Genomic DNA, 16,520 nt, shown 5'->3' with positions numbered 1-16,520 from the left:
CAGTAGTAGAGGCTTAACATGGGCAGCTAAGGGATATCTGGGCTGATAAAAAATCTAAGGCAAAACATTTAGCATTTTTCGGGTATTTTGCTGTATCGAGAATCACCGGGAAAGAATCTGCATGTCGAGGAGCTGTGTCTCTTGAAAGTATTGACCGGTTTGGGAGGTGTTTTGCGTGGCTGTGTGAGCTAGCAGCTAAACGTCAATTCAGACAGTTAGTACTTTGCTACCGTAGCCTTGAAGTGAAATTTGTTAGCTTGTATGACAGCTAGAGTAACTAAAATTAACCAGGTTGTTTTGAGATCGTGTGGTTTCATTTCGCTCGGCGTGCGTGTGAGTTTATTTATGCTGCGTATGACAAAGTGACTGAACTGTAACTGGATGTTTGCTGATAGAAATAGCAGCAGCTATAGCTAGCAGACTGTTAGCTTGTCAACAATGGGCTATAAGAGGTGTTTAAAGACGGCAAGATCGTTTTATTTGTTGACCATCCTGCTGCTAGTCGCTGTCAAAGGAGTAACAGCTGGTAAGTAGGTTGGGCCTGCTTTTTAACTTCAAGAAGAGAGGGCTGTTCGTGTCTGAATTGCTGCTAGCAGCTGTTTGCATGAAACAAACAGGTTTGATCGTCTCAGATAAACTCTGTCTTTACTTATGATGTGTTTATACTTACAGATGAAGAGCAACACGTAGACGATGGCCCGGAGCTAAAGGTAACTATTTGATATTTCCCATGATGTTCTTAAGTTAGTATATCAAACCCCATGGTTGAATTTTAGATACTCAGATACTGTACGACACCACCTGTTTCAAAGGAGACCATTACTGTAATTTTACTCGTCCATGGTTTAAAGAAATGCCATTTTTTCGAATATACAACATATACAAGACACAATACAGCAGTGTAGGAGAGGGGTGGCTTCATTATTAAAAGAAAGTCAACTTAAAAACAGTGTAAAAATCGAGAAAATACATGTATTTGTGCAATTTAGGCATCGTAGTATACTCGCAATTTTTCTTTATGAGAAGCAACACATTCCCCAATATTGGGTGTTTAGGACTTCAGCTATCCATATCATTAGTGTGTTTGTTTTATTAATATTATCTTACTGCTTTAATCTCTGGTGTAATGATAACCCTACCTAAATTACAAGTTTGACTCACAAAAACCTGCTTGTATTATTGCCTGGGGATTTGTCTGACATCTGCTGTCTTTTAAAGTTAGATCTGAAACATTTTACTTCTAAATTTCTCATGGTTGAAGCAACATTTTTCAACCCTTTCCTGTCAAGAAACCCTTCAAAAATAAAGAAAAAAATCAAGTCACCCCAGTCAGTTTTTTTTTTAATCAACATTTTGCTCTACTATGACTGCCAAGGGGTTTGTGAAGCAGTATAACTAACTAGCTAACCTAGTTAGCTACCTTTTCAGAGAATGGTTTGTGTCGAGATACTGAGAGCTGGTCTCTGATACCGTTATTTAAGGGGTTTGTGGGATGAAATATTTTGGAACCCCTAGTGTAGACCACAAAAAACACTTTGACACATTTCTCATGCCACGAACACCTGCAGAACTGAACACCCCCCCCCCCCAGCATTTTATGACAACAACATTTTATGTGCTTTATGACCTCGACACTAATGTGATTTCAGGAAATGACAAAAGAAAAAAATTTGATTATAACCCTGGGATAGCTGATGATATGCTAATGTCTTAGTCGAGTTAACAGCAATTTGAAGGCACCCCTGACAGTTTCAGAAGGGAAAGGCTGGTTTAAGTGTTCTTCTTGTTGGCATGAAATGTTGACACCACAGCAAACAGAGACTAGTTTATGCCTATTTTCTGGGGATAGTTATCTGTTACAGTAACAAAATATCTATTACAAAACTATCTAGGGAAAAGCCATAGATATTTTTTTTCCTTATGCAGCTATGCTGTAAGGATTTTGCTGTGTTGTACATCTACCAATCCACCTGTTCCTTTCTAAATACTTATTGTTCCTCTCTCTAGTCTTATCATGACCCTGACTTCCTTTCTAAATACTTATTGTTCCTCTCTCTAGTCTTATCATGACCCTGACTCTGATGAGGAGGATGTTCGTTTGACATCAGAAATTGCAGCTGGGGCTTCAGTGTCCGCTGGTCATGATGTCTCCCAGCCAGAAGAAGAGAAACCATCACCTGAGGTCGGGCTGGAGGGAGAGGAGAAGGAGGATCTGCCCGAGCAGCCTCCTCCAGTTCAGGAGAAACCTAAAGAGGGTAAGGACTTGAATTTAATCATAGACACTGAGCTGTGAAAACTTCATATAGTTCAGTTTTAAAAAATCCGAAATGTATTTTGTAAATTACTTTAAAGTTTGTACCAAGTCTTATCTTGTACTTGATATCCTTAACCATGTCTTATTTACGACTTGAATGCCAGTGAGTTTTGAATTACCGCACAAGCTGTTTTTTTCCTGGCTTTCTTTCATTTCCTTAGCTGATGTTTGTGTCTTCACACGGCTGTGTGAGAAAGGGATCGTGTGTAAGCATACTCTCTGACACTGAGCAAAGCAAGCCTCAAGTCATGTTTTTGCTTTTACATCTTATTCACTATCTTAGGCAAGTCCTTTTTGTAATTTGGAGGCTTTTCTGTGTCTTGACAGTTGAGCTGACTCAGAGCAGACACGTGTGGTTTCAGGGTAGTGCCAGATTGGATAAACGGTTAAACCCCCAGAGAAATTAACGGTGCTTTGCACCTGTGACTCCTCTTGCAGTCAGTTACATCATTTTACTTGGGGACTGTATTTATACATTTTGTTGCGTTCCTGCTCGTGAACCAGTGTAATACCAAGGTTAAATGTAAATGGAGATTTGCTGACACTGTTAAAACAGACACTGAATGCTACATTTGAGATATAAATCTGTAACTGTCACAGGCCAGACAAGATCAAAAAGAAAGGAGAAATTGTTTTTTTTTGTTGTCAATTTTTTTTCATTCCTGAATATCATTAAAAAAACTTTTTGTTTTTTCCTACATACAGTTCCGGTGGTGAACGGAGGCACAGCACATGGTGAGCCCTGCATCTTCCCTTTCCTCTTCCAGGGGCAGGAGTATTCAGACTGTACCACTGATGGACGCGGGGATGGACGGCTGTGGTGTGCTACGACTTATGACTATGACCAGGAGAAGAAGTGGGGATTCTGTGAAAGTAAGTTTTCAGCTTGTTAAATCAATTGGTAGTTTTCCAGATATCAAGGTTAGGGTTATTTTTAAACTCTCTAATATTCTAGAAAAAAAATATATATGTAAATATTCATTAGGGATGCACAGTATTGGATTTCTGCAGATTTATCTAGAACGTTAATTCAATATAACAGCTATACAAATCTACTATTATTGATAATGAACTTTAATATTTGTTTTTTTTCTTCATTTTGTCTGTTTTACTCCCACTTCTACATTACCAACATGTTTTGCAGTATAGACAATCCTCTGTCATCTGCTCCCAACAGCTGTAAGCTTAAAATATGCCTGTAGTTTTTTTTTTTTTTTTTTTGGTTCAGTTTGTTTCAAGTCAAGTTATTGAAATAAGAGATGCTATTTCATGAATAATATTGTATTGAAATGTATCAAAATTGCAAGGTATAACAAATTTGACAACCTTGGATTGTTATATTGGTGCAGAGCATATTTTAAGATAGTGGATGTATCATAAGTACAGTACAGCAACCTAGAAAGTCAAATTTGAAGTTTTACTTAAATACTCAATTTGCAAATTTTCCCAGCAGGGGGGTCTCAATCAAAACAGTGACTAAAAGGATGTTCATAATTGGCTGCTGTTTCCTACCTCTGATTAAAATGATCTTCTAACAGACTATAGTCAGGGAAAACAGTGGAGTCTGGGCGACAGAGCACTCAGCCCTTTATCCTTTAGAAAGCTTCAGAGCCACTGAAACTGAAAAAGAAAACCAGCCCAAGGGCACATCATGGTTTCATTTGCATTCTCACTTGGCTCGCTCCACTGCTTCAGAGCTTTATGAGCCTTTTTTGTTTTATTTATTTATTAGTTTTACCTTTACTCAACCAGAAAAGTCCCATTGAGATTTAACATCCATCTCTTTTGCAAGACCTGGCCAAGGTAGCAGGTGAACTCACAAGAACACATTTAAAAAACACCTTTGAACAACACAGTATGGAATAAAGCATGTTTTTAAATATTTGCATCTGCATGATCTTATTGGCTTCTCCTCTTTTTCAGCGGAGGAGCAGGCACAGCAGAGACTACAGGCAGAGGAGACAGAGGAACAGTATCAGTCCATCCTGAGGGTTCTGAATACCACGACAAGAAAGACCCAGAAGAGAGAGTGAGTTTCTGTCTTCTGTCTTATGGTTTATTGTACAGATTTTTTTTTTTAACTCAATCTGCATATCAATATTGAACTATCGCCATTGTTGCACAAAGCTTTTGGATATGTAACAAACAATGTTATGACTAAAGCTGTGTTATTCTGTCCCTTGAAAAGAACATTTCATCTTTATTGGTTTCAGCTTTCATATATTAGAAAGATAAACTCCACAGCTCCTAACATGATTATTAGGTTAGACTCTGAAAATGTGGCAAGATGGAGAAAAACATTTCCATATTTTTAAGACAGACTAAAATTGGAAATTAGGCTCAGCTGAAAATCATGTCTTCATCAGTTTAAAACATAAAACTTGCAAAAAAAGGGGAATCTTCCATGCATAAAGAGTCATTTCTCATATAGCTTAAAGCTTCTTAGTACCTACAAAATCATCTTACCTGCTTTAGTTCTGTGCTTAATTTCCATGTGACTTTGCTGACCGCAACCTTATTTGCTTTAATTGTCGCAGTACTGTTTGGTCTGTACACATCATTCTTTTTAATGCATGTCAATCTGACATCCCCTCTGTTTGTTCAATCACTCTCTCAGATTATACGAAAAGCTGCAGAGAGTAGCAGACAAAGGTCATCAGAAAGCCATGGAGAAGGTGGCGTATGCCATGCTGTTTGGAGACTATATGAATCAGAACATCACCAAAGCAAAAGAAATGTTCGAGAAGCTCGCTGTGGAGGGCTCGCCTAAAGCTCAGACGGTAAAAATAGCACTCAGAATATTTATGCTGCATATGGAGGTGCTGAAACCTCTGCTTATCAAAGATCTTATCAAATAAACTGAATATTGTGCAGAGAATCAGTTGTGTAACTTGTGTTTACTTTTCAAAGGCTCTTGGCTTTCTGTATGCAGCTGGACTTGGCGTCAACTCGAGTCAGGCCAAGGTAATTTATAGTTCTGCCTGATATGACAGCATTTCTATAGAAGCAATGGTAATGGATTGTGTCTTTCTGAGCAAATCCTCACATATAATCTACTCTTCTGTTTTTCAGGCCTTGGTTTACTACACCTTTGGTGCCCTGGGTGGAAACTTGATAGCTCACATGATCCTGGTGAGCTGATTTGTCTGTCAAAAGTGCAGCTTAAACATTTATTTTATTTCAAAGTATACACACTGATATTTCCTCTTATTGATCATTAGGGGTACAGATACTGGGGAGGAGTGGGAGTCCCCCAGAGCTGTGAATCAGCGCTAACACACTACAGGCTGGTGGCAAATCAAGGTAAGTGTTAACTGCATTTCTGATATGAAGGTGTGGTGCTTCAAATCCTTTTTGGGAATTAACTTTTTTTGGACTCTACCCTGCAGTGGCCAGTGATGTGTCTCTGACGGGGGGCTCAGCAGTGCAGAGGATCAGGCTGCTGGACGAGGTGGAGAACCCAGGATCAACCAGCGGGATGCTGGAGGAAGACCTGATTCAGTATTATCAGTTTCTAGCTGAGAAAGGAGATGTTCAGGCTCAGGTAAAAACATACTGTTATCAAACACTCACTGTCAATGGCTCAAGATTTTAACTCTGATACATCCCATTTCTGCTACGATACATATACTGATGTAAACTTTTTATTGACATTAATATTACGTGTAAGAATCCCCTGTTTCAACACAATAGGATGCAATGTCAGTAATTTAGGCAGCAATACAATATTTTCCAATATCACAAAGCCTGCCAAAACAAAATATCAATTTAAATCGATATAGGGGCCAACAATCAATATGAGGCAGTTTTTTTGGAAAAATTTCACACAGTTACAAAATTTTTAATTTCAGCTGAATTTAATTTAAGAAGTAACGAAAATATCAAAAACCTATGTTTCTCTACTGAAGGCTACCATTTTTCTAATGTTGCAGATGTTTTTGCGTCTTTATAAGAGCAAACATTTAAAAAACGTTTTTTATTTCATTTCATGTACTCTTATCAGTCTCAAACAAGTACTTCATTATTATAGTCAAGTCTTTTGGCCTTATTTTGCTATTTTAGAAATTTTTTTGAACCATATTACACACATGGACTTGCATAGTTAATTCTCTTCTATTTTAGCCCTTCATACTTTACATGGGAGCCTATCAATGTGGCATATAGTTCATTTGTAGTTTTGTAATACATTGAGATTCTAATGAGTATTTAATCAGTAGCACACAATCTTACAGTAATGAATTTTGATTTACTAGATTTTGATATGAAAAATGGAGAAGTTAGGAAAAATGTTAAGGATCTTTGAAAAGATGATATCCCTTGTTGTGAGAAGATAAAATGCGTGGTTAAAAGAGAGAAGCTGTCCTGCTTAAATCACGTCAAGTTCAGACAGTTTTTATGTTTGTTATAAATCTACCGTGATCTGTCGGACTTCAATCAAAGGGGCCATCAATCAGCAGACTTTTCCTTCTCTGCTTCTTGCCTTTATCAGACATCCTCGTACTACTTCAGCCATAACCAGGGGAGTTCCTTTTTGTATTTGTAAACAATCTCATATGGTAAACAGATGAAAATGCAGAGTAGTCTCTGTCTGAAAGCTGTCCACACAGACAAGAAATAAATCCTCTTCTTCTCAGCTCCAAACTGCTTACAACAGTTAGGCAGAAACTACAGGAGGAGTTTTAAAATAAAAGCTTAGCTTAAAGGTGACTGTGTATATCAATGTTTTGACTTTCTATTGATCTGACTGGATAATTAATCAGATAACCAGTGGATGTATGGATCGTTACACCCCTATTAGATATGATTACTGACTTAAGTGTTGACTGGAAATAGAAACTTTGAACATGACGCTCGCTGTTCACAGTTTTTTTTTGGTTAGTGTTGAACTATGAGAGCAGCATTAAATAGTGAAAAAAAAAAACAATGTTGATCATTGTTGTGTGTCCTTACCACACTGCATTATCATAAACTAAGCTGAACTGCTCACAGGTTTTATCTTCAGCCTTTGGAACAGTTGATCAAGTGTTAAAGTCGACTAGCTGCAGAATAATGGGGACATTACAAACACAGACAGATACGTGTTATATCTACTTGTCTACACTGTAAATCCTCTGTATCTTCATTCAGCTGTTTTAGCTTAAACTCAGATAAACTGCTTTTTGATTTAATCTATAATCTGTGTAGTAACCTCTCATCAGTACAGGATCCTCTCATGTTTAAATAAGAATGTGCTCCCCTTACTGAATAGTTGTAGACACCATATATGTTTGGTTTTGTTCTCTGTAATACACACAGACTGTATTTACATGCTTGAAAGGATATGAGAAGGATTTTTAAAAATAGGATTTTCATGAAAGAGAGCAAAGAAATGTTCAGTCAGCTGTCTGTAAGCTGGCTCAGGACTTCTGTACAAAGTACCAAACCAGTATGGACTAATACATCTCAGACCATCTCCCTATGCAGCCTAAGTGATTGGATATCAATACATCCTCAGGATGCTTTAACAAGTGTTTATTAGTTTGTATTTATGATGTCAAAGACATTAAATACCGTAATTTTTTTCTCCTGGTAGGTGGGGTTAGGTCAGCTGCACCTGCATGGAGGACGTGGAGTTGAACAGAACCACCAGGTCACATTATGAAAGAATTAAGCATTGCATAGTGCCATTAACACATTGTGTTCTTGTAATGCAATAATAGACTGCGCCATTGAATATATTTCTAATGCTTCTACTCCAACAGAAGGCGTATGACTACTTCACCCAGGCTGCAAATGCTGGGAATACACATGCTATGGCTTTCCTTGGCAAGGTGAGTGAAATGTATTTCATGTTTTTTTTTTCTCTCTGTTTTCTCTGGGGAGCTGCGGTGCAAAATAAATATCTATCATTTTGAGAATTCCAGTACAAAATACACTTTAATCACCATCTCTCCTCCTTTTTTTAACTGAAAAGCTTGCCAGACATTGCTCATACATATTCAACCAATGCTTCAACATATTTAAATGTGCCATTCTACCCAGCAATTCCTCTTGAATTTGTAAATATTTTTGATATGTGGGAGGGTGAGAGGTACAAGAAGTCCAAATTGAATCCAAACTGAGTTGCAAATGGACCAACAGTTATGTCATGACTCATTCATGAAGACTACTGTGGCCCAAAAACGAGTCTTTAAATTGAGTCCAAATTGAGAAAAGGAAGCTAATCTGACATTACTCTGTGAGATAAGGCAGGAAATGCATTTTCTGAGACGATGCATCAAGTTCTCTATCTCTGAAAGCTTTGCCTCCTTTTGTCCTTCAGATGTACTCAGAAGGCAGCGAGTATCTTCCTCAGAACAACGAGACAGCCCTGCAGTACTTTAAAAAGGCTTCAGACTTGGTAGGAATGAAACTGAATTAACGGTTTTATCTCAAAATGTTGGACCTTTTTCACCCTTGAGTTTTGTTTCAGTAGTCACTGTTATTCTTTCAGACAGAGTAGATCTCCTTGCTACCTCTGGAGAGGAGCAGTATTTTTGATTGCGTGATCTGTGTTGACTGTCAGCTACATTTACTTTTTTTTTTTTTTTTTTTTTTAATCCAGGGTAATCCAGTGGGACAGAGTGGCCTGGGCATGGCCTACCTTTATGGAAGAGGTGTCCCAGTGGTAAGAAACCCTGACACGTTACACAATCCCTCTATAAATCACTGCTAACTTTACAATACACACATATGAGACTAGGGTTAATTTGCAGCTTGCTCTGTGTTACAAATCTGGCTTTTTCTGGCATATAATTAAAAGAAAGTAAAATTTAAACCTCACAAAATGGGCTATGAAGTGAAAACCTCAGAAGGACTACTATGCCTAAATGCCAGCAGGCTTTTGAAATGTGTGTGGGTTTTTGTGTCTCAGAACTACGAGCTGGCACTGAAATATTTCCAGAAAGCAGCAGAGCAAGGCTGGGTGGACGGACAGCTCCAGCTGGGAACCATGTATTACAGTGAGTACTGTGTGTCTAACTGCTTTTTGAACGCCTCCAGTCATAGCTTTGTTCTCAGAACTTATCATTGAATCTGAATATTTTAAAAAGCTCTCTTCACTGGCCCTCAGCCTCTGTATTTATTTTGCATTCTTGTAATTTCTCCTCCACTTGATTGTCTTGTTTACTCTCCTTCCTTCTGTCTTTCCTCAGACGGCATTGGTGTGAAGCGTGATTACAAGCAGGCCCTTAAATTCTTCAACCTAGCCTCACAGGCGAGCCACATCCTGGCTTTCTACAACCTTGCTCAGATGCATGCCACGGGTACAGGAGTGATGCGCTCCTGTCACACCGCTGTGGAGGTGAGACACCTTGAGGCTGCTGCCTCTTCCTCTGTATTTTGTCAAAGTCTGCCTGTTGTTAATCAGTGATCACTGCTTTGTCAAAGCTCATGTTTTTTCATGTTACATAGCTCCTTATTCAAGTTAAATTTGAATAAGGAATAACCCTCTTTGTTCTGTTATGAGATGTAAAGTGATTAAATCTGTCTTCCTGCAGCTTTTCAAGAATGTGTGTGAGCGGGGTCGATGGTCAGAGCGTCTCATGACGGCCTACGGCAGCTTTAAGGAGGGCGACACAGATGCTGCGCTGGTCCAGTATCTGCTGCTGGCTGAGCAGGGCTACGAGGTGGCCCAGAGCAATGTGGCCTTCATTCTGGACCAGAGTAAGACAAAAGTCACATCACTGTCATGGTTGAGTGCAAACTACAGTTGAAAAATCATTTAACAGAGTTTATTCTATGAGCATTTGAGAGGAGCAGTTTGCTTGTCTGTCTTCATCCCATCATGTGACCAGCTGATGATTCAACACTGAAGATTTCCCTAAAAAAATATATACACATACAGTATCTTCCTTAATTTAATGTTATGGCTTCAACTGGCCTTCAGCTTAGTTTGGTTATGATTTGTTTGGTTATTTAGTAAACAAAAGATAAACAGTATTTATTTATTAAATTACATCATGCAGCAGCGAACTCCTGATGGAAAGGGATTTCTGCATAGACAAACACTAACAAAAAGGCCATGTTTGAGCTGTTCTGAGCTATGCCAAGTGAGTATTCTTAATTTTTAAGCTACTTTTGTGTCTTGGGAGTATTGAAATATTCATGCGAAAAAGCCTGGACAAGCAGTGTCACACAACGCTCGTGTATGTTCTGGTTTGGTTCAGTAGTTTTATCATGGTTTAGCTCATTGAAGTCAGATTTTGTCCTTAGCTGATGTCCTTCCAGCCTTGCTCATTGTGATGGGAAATCTGTCTCAATTAAGAGATGCAGATCTTTTGGCTCAGTTCAGTAGCGCTGGTTATTTAGGCTCCTAAATAGTTCTCTGTGAGGTACCAGTTTGGCCTTTTTAATGTTGATCGAATAGCGACAATGGATGTAGGAATGGAAACTGGCACTCAAACAGTAGTTAGCTACTATGCCTCACATAAAAGAGCTGTACCGTAATCTAGACTCATTCATGAATGGCACCTAATCACTCAGTCACTCACCCCACAGGGTTTATTCCAATGATACTACATCACTGTTTCCTTTTAAAGCATGCTTAGGACAAAGTGAGGATTTTTTTGTATGTTAAAGGGGCTCAGCTAGCCTCTTAGCTCAGTACAAGACTCCTCAAAACTCTTTGTTTCCCTTCATTTGAGTACACATCACTAGATCATTAGTGATGCCACTAATGAAGGTCTGCAGAACTGAGTAATTTGTGATGTAGGTCTCTTTCAACCCAGGTAAATCAATTGAACTGTGGTAAAAACCACTTTGGTTTGTAAAGTGCAGGGATCATACTCAATATATGTAGAAATTCTCTGATGATAATTTCCGCATTAAGGTCCATTTAGAGCTGTAAAGTACTAATTTTCCTCCGTTCCCATTCACTCCTAATGGCTGTCCATCACTTCCTGTCCCCATCAAGCGTCCTGGATCATGTGCTTACCAACAACCTTTAATGCAGTTTATTTAATGAGTGATGATACCTCTTTTTGTTTTCGCTTGTCTTTTTCTGTCTTTGTGTGGACGATAAACAGAAGGAGCAAAGATCTTCAGTGAGAATGAGACATATCCACGTGCTCTGCTCCACTGGACAAGAGCTGCAGCACAAGGTCAGTCTATTTTAACTCCTGATCTAGATCTATATTCAGAACTTGTTCTCCATAATAACCATTCAAATATTGATTCCATATAAAGCTGATTTAGATTTCATTCAACTCAACTCCTCCCAGGTTACACTGTGGCGAGGATAAAACTGGGAGATTACCACTTTTATGGCTACGGTACGGACGTGGACTATGAGACAGCAGTCATCCACTACAGATTAGCATCAGAGCAGCAGCACAGTGCTCAGGCCATGTTTAACCTGGGCTACATGCATGAGAAGGGCCTGGGTATCAAACAGGTGAGCAGAATTTTACTGATAAATATAAATAAGGATGATCTTAGACTGCAGGAGTTTTAGGCTGATTATCGCCCAGCTATGCCCTGACCAAAAAAGGACAGTGATCTGCACTGGTACCTTAGTTATCAAGTGTTTCAGTGGCATGAAAAATGTTTAGATACAAACAAAAATTGCTATATTAAAGAAAATAACTTAATGGTACTGAAACTAGTGTTTATAAATGCATACAGATACATACGTTTGGTATAGTATACATAGTTTAGTGTAGTATTTAGAAACCCAGATCAGAGCAGGCATCAAAGCAATAGAATGACTTCTATCAGAATAAAGGAGGAGCTGGGGTGGAGGAGTGTTGCATAAAGCAATGCTTCGCCAGGCTGGAGCAGTTTAAATATGGCAGCACAAGTGCGATTAGCCAGTAGTGTGCTTAAGGGCAAAAGTATAGCAGTGCTTGACTTTGTAGCCTCCCTGAACTAATGCTGTTTGCTTGATTTTCTCCAGACTTTGCACAAATTTCCACTCTTACTCAAGGATGTAGAGATTAGATTTTGGAGGTCAAAGGTCGTAAAGTCTTATGAGTAGTCAGACAACTAAAACAGCGTTATACAAGCTCAAGTCTATTTACTATTTATGTCCATCCCTTGCTTAGTTTCCTCCCAGTCACATTACCACAATAAACACCTAGCTCCACTGAACTTTCACTGTGAGGCAGGTGTAGACCTCATGGAGGCACTTAACGACCAGGTATAAGTTCTAGTTATTGAAATCTTTTGACACTTGGCTTTAATTTTAGGACTTTTTTTCTAGTTATTATGGCACAGAACATTCTGCGACTCCCGGAAACTTTCCTATGTTGCCCTCTTTCTATTAAAGTTGGAAAAACACATCTCTCGCTCTAGCTCACTTGTGATAATCTTATATCCTGCAGAGATTTATGCATCAGATTTAGCATTCTGTGGTGGATAAGTTTTTGAGTTTAGAGAAATTCTGGAAAGATCTCCTCATTTCTTTGATGATGAAACTGTTTTTAACATGATTTAAAACTCCTGCAGTCTTTCTATTGCAATCCTTTAAAAACTGATTTGTGATACTGGATTGTTTAATTTCATTCTGCAGGACATTCATCTAGCCAAGCGTTTCTATGACATGGCTGCTGAAGCCAGTCCTGATGCCCAGGTCCCAGTGTTCCTGGCTCTGTGTAAACTGGGTTTGATTTACACCCTGCAGTACCTGAAGGATCTTAATGTGAGTAACTCTCTCCTAAGCTGGAGACGTGACAGTTTGGCTTTAAAGTAGAAACTCTGCTGGCTCTACTAGTGGAAATTAAAATTAATCATGACTTTTCTTTCTCCTCTGTCTCTCCTCATTTGTTTTTGGCTCCATCAGTTGAAGGAGCTAATTTCTCAGGTGGACCTGGACCAGCTCCTTGGCCCAGAGTGGGACCTCTACCTCATGACCGTCATTGCCCTGCTGCTGGGCACGGTCATCGCCTACAGACAGCGCCAACACCAAATCATAGTCCCCCCTCGTCCGCCAGCTCCTGCCCCTCAACCTGCTCCGGCCCCGCCTCCAAGACCGCCTCAGGAGCAGACGCAAGCCCCGGCTGAGCCGCAGGGTCAGGGAGAAACACAAGCCCAGGACCCGGCCCCCGAGGAGGAACAGCAGCAGCAGTGAGAGCAAATCAGACAGAGGGACGTTTTGAAAAGAGACTTGGGATGCTGCTGAACTGTGCAGGCTGATAAATCCATATCTAATACAGATCTGCTGGTCCGCTGCTGAAGACAAATGGGGGGATGCTCACGGACATGGTGTAGAGAGGGAAACACAGACACGGACTCACTAATCTGTGACTCAGGACACTGCCAGAATCCTCTCTTCCCCCCAAACATGGAAATAACCCCACAGCTGCCACATTTAAGGCTTTTTGGACTTAACTTATCAAAAAAGTCTACATGTTTGGAATCTGATATGTGCGTTAGTTCAGCTCATGTTCCCTTCTTCTTATGAGAAAATCACACCCAGTTGAGCTGCTTCACTCCTCATCTAGAGCAGCATTTAGAGGAAAGAAGCTTCAGAAAGGAAATATGATGTTGAAAAAGTTAATTTGCTACAGAAAGTCATGTCCTTGCATGTTTTTCTTGCGTTATTTTGCAGGCTTTAATTTTAGGCACTTTTGTTTCAGACACTTCATGAGTGAACAAGTTTATTACTTCTCCTGTTCAGTCAACTTCAGATTAATTTGACTAACCCCCAGTTCAGGGAGTTAGTTAACAGTGCTAAGTCATTCTTGAGACATTGTGTTACTAGTACAAGAAGAAGGCTGTTTGCGTTTTAAAAGGTGGACTAGAAGGATAGATACATTTTAAGATCACGTTGATGTTTCTTAGATTTCCGACTGTGAAGACACACATGAGAAGTCAGAACTAATCTGTCAGACACGGATCCTGTTTGAAATCCATGCTGACACTTGGTGAAAGCAGAGTTCAAGGGTTTTTTTAAATTATAAAAAATCAAAGTCCTGTGGAAAACTTTTTTGAGGTGGAGGGTACATCAGTGTGGGATTTTTCCATTAACAGTCTTTTTGTCATTCTTATACTTGGATTTGGTTCGTCTCATCCCACAGAGCCTGTTTTTCTAAGCCGTGTGTTAGCTGAGGCAGAACTAGAGCAGCCTTAAATATAACAGGATCTCAAACTCTGGATTGTCTCCACACAAGAGGAAGCAAAATCTTTTATTTTGTGAGTGTGTGTGTGTGTTTTCGTTACACAACTTCAGCAGTTGTGAGAACTTCCACCCCCTCACCAAAAGTCAGGGTTGGAGCTGTGAGCTCTGCCTACACGTTTCAGCTCATATGGACCTAAATGTAAAAAAAAAAACAAAAACTAGGGCTTGTTTAGGCCAGACAGTATTTATGAAAACAAGATGAGAAACTTCTGATTTTGCCACATGGAGACCATTTGTTCTGTTCTACAATATGTGCTTGTTGCTAGACTTACTGAGAAGTCATCTGCCGATACATCTGCATGAAGTCAAAAAGGATGGAAAAATGTTATCTGTAGGAGGAGAAGACATAGTACCTGCGCCACAAATGAAACACTGGTGAAGATTGTCAAGCTGACTGCATTTTTACCATCGCAGGACAAGTTTATAAGAAATTAATAAATGATATAAGGATATTTAATGGCTGTTTGGGTGCTTTCTTCTCTACCTTTGTGTTATTTCTACATTTTTTCTGTAAATCACACACTGCACATTGTTCCAAACATGTAATATCTTGTTATTGTTCAGATTTTGGTTCCCATTGGACCTGCTGGGGGTCACTCAGCTTTAGAGGCTGGCTGACGTACAAAGCGACCGTGCTGTAAAGCTGAGCATCACATTGTGCGGGTCTGTAGGGGGGACCCATTGACTGGCCCATACGCACTACTATGGAGTGGCTTTGGATTGCTGTGGCAACTTGTATGCTCACGTCCCCCTCTGTCAAAGGTAAGTGCTAGAACAAGCAGGAGGGCAGAGCACATGTGAGCCTGTGTGCCTGGATTTATTGTTTCTACAGCCTCTGAAACTGGGCTTTTATATACACAGGTTGTTTTCAGTGGCTATGAGGTTAAAACCTGGGAACATATTACTGTTAACGTAGAGAGAAATTTACAACTGAGATTAAAGTGAAGATAATGTAGCTTGAAAAAGGGAGGGAAAGCCTTTTACATGCCATTGTCAACTGAAAAATAGTGTTTTTACTAATAAGTGCTTTGAATAAGTGGCTTTTTACTGTGGAAATAATGCTTTTCTTTAAGCTGACGACTGGTGGTGGGAGTATGAGGAGGGGATACGACACTATAGCCAGGAGGCCCTCAACAAGGTACGGCCTACACCTGCTTTTATTACTGGATGTAGAAACATTTAATGCTCCTGCGAGGAATTTTTAAATAGTTCTAGAAACAGCCTGAAATTACTCCTCTGTATGAGCTACAAAAGCAGACATAACTATCAGGATAATGATTGGTTATTTCTGTATACTTGATGTTTTTGGTCTGAAACCACATGAGGGTAGGTGTAAGCTGAAGTGATGGCAAACTAGTTGAGTAGTATGCTTTATAGTTTAGGTCTTTTCTGCTTAAAAGAAACACTAATTAGGCATAAGCAGGGAAAACTCAGCAGAGATAAGAGGCTCCTCTTTGCTCTAAATCAACACAAACAGGAAGTTTCTCACAGGATCTTTAAACTATTTTCTGGAAAGGTCAAATTCTTAATTACCACTGCGATCTATCAATTATAAACTCTCACTTCTGGTGGAAAAGGACGGTCAACACAAGACTGTCTATGGCCGATTTATTTGAAAAAGGTGTCCTTCATGTTTTTTTTTTTTTTTGGTGAGTTTCTAATCTCTTTGGTTCTGTAGTTCTTTCTAGAAGTTATAGCCGAACAGAATGAACACAGAAAAAAAATGGGGAGGAAATTGTTAGTGTTGAACATATCTTTAAAATGCCTGTGTCTCTAACAAACTACCTTCACATATATGCCAGGGGTGTCTTTAAATTGCATTAAATATGGCCTGCAATAGTAGCGTGAAGCTTGTGCTATACTGTATTATTCTTCTTAGTTTCAGCACAAGGCAGTGCTACCATGCTAATATGGTAAACAAACATTTTCACAAGGATTTATAGCTGTTTTCCAAGACTAAATTGAAACAACACTATAAATAATAAAAATATTGGCAACCAAAATAATAAATATATCTTGATTTATAATACCCTAATGGATCACAGCAGCAAACAGCCACACCAATGCTGT

The 16,520-nt window shown here is 39.3% G+C and overlaps 1 protein-coding gene across 2 annotated transcripts; it reads left to right on the top strand.

Moving 5' to 3' along the window:
* On the top strand, positions 1-14,902 carry sel1l (SEL1L adaptor subunit of ERAD E3 ubiquitin ligase). 2 transcript variants are annotated; one of them, XM_041805505.1, is made up of 21 exons: positions 1-526; positions 673-710; positions 2,060-2,255; positions 3,020-3,187; positions 4,238-4,343; positions 4,932-5,094; positions 5,225-5,278; positions 5,387-5,446; positions 5,536-5,617; positions 5,704-5,858; positions 7,887-7,943; positions 8,056-8,124; positions 8,616-8,693; positions 8,898-8,960; positions 9,207-9,294; positions 9,487-9,635; positions 9,832-9,997; positions 11,359-11,433; positions 11,554-11,726; positions 12,843-12,971; positions 13,113-14,902. In XM_041805505.1, the coding sequence occupies exons 1-21, from the start codon at positions 439-441 to the stop codon at positions 13,398-13,400; spliced, it is 2,445 nt and encodes an 814-aa protein (XP_041661439.1). In that variant the 5' UTR covers positions 1-438; the 3' UTR covers positions 13,401-14,902. The 2 variants fall into 2 exon arrangements, with proteins under 2 accessions (XP_041661439.1, XP_041661440.1); XM_041805506.1 differs by having other exon boundaries at positions 17-143.
* Positions 14,903-16,520: the final 1,618 nt, after the last annotated feature.

Source organism: Cheilinus undulatus, linkage group 14 (genome assembly GCF_018320785.1).
Source record: "Cheilinus undulatus linkage group 14, ASM1832078v1, whole genome shotgun sequence".
In the NCBI taxonomy this organism is placed as follows: domain Eukaryota; kingdom Metazoa; phylum Chordata; class Actinopteri; order Labriformes; family Labridae; genus Cheilinus; species Cheilinus undulatus.
Note: the sequence above shows the minus strand (reverse complement) of the source record. Positions and strands in the feature narration are given on the sequence as shown.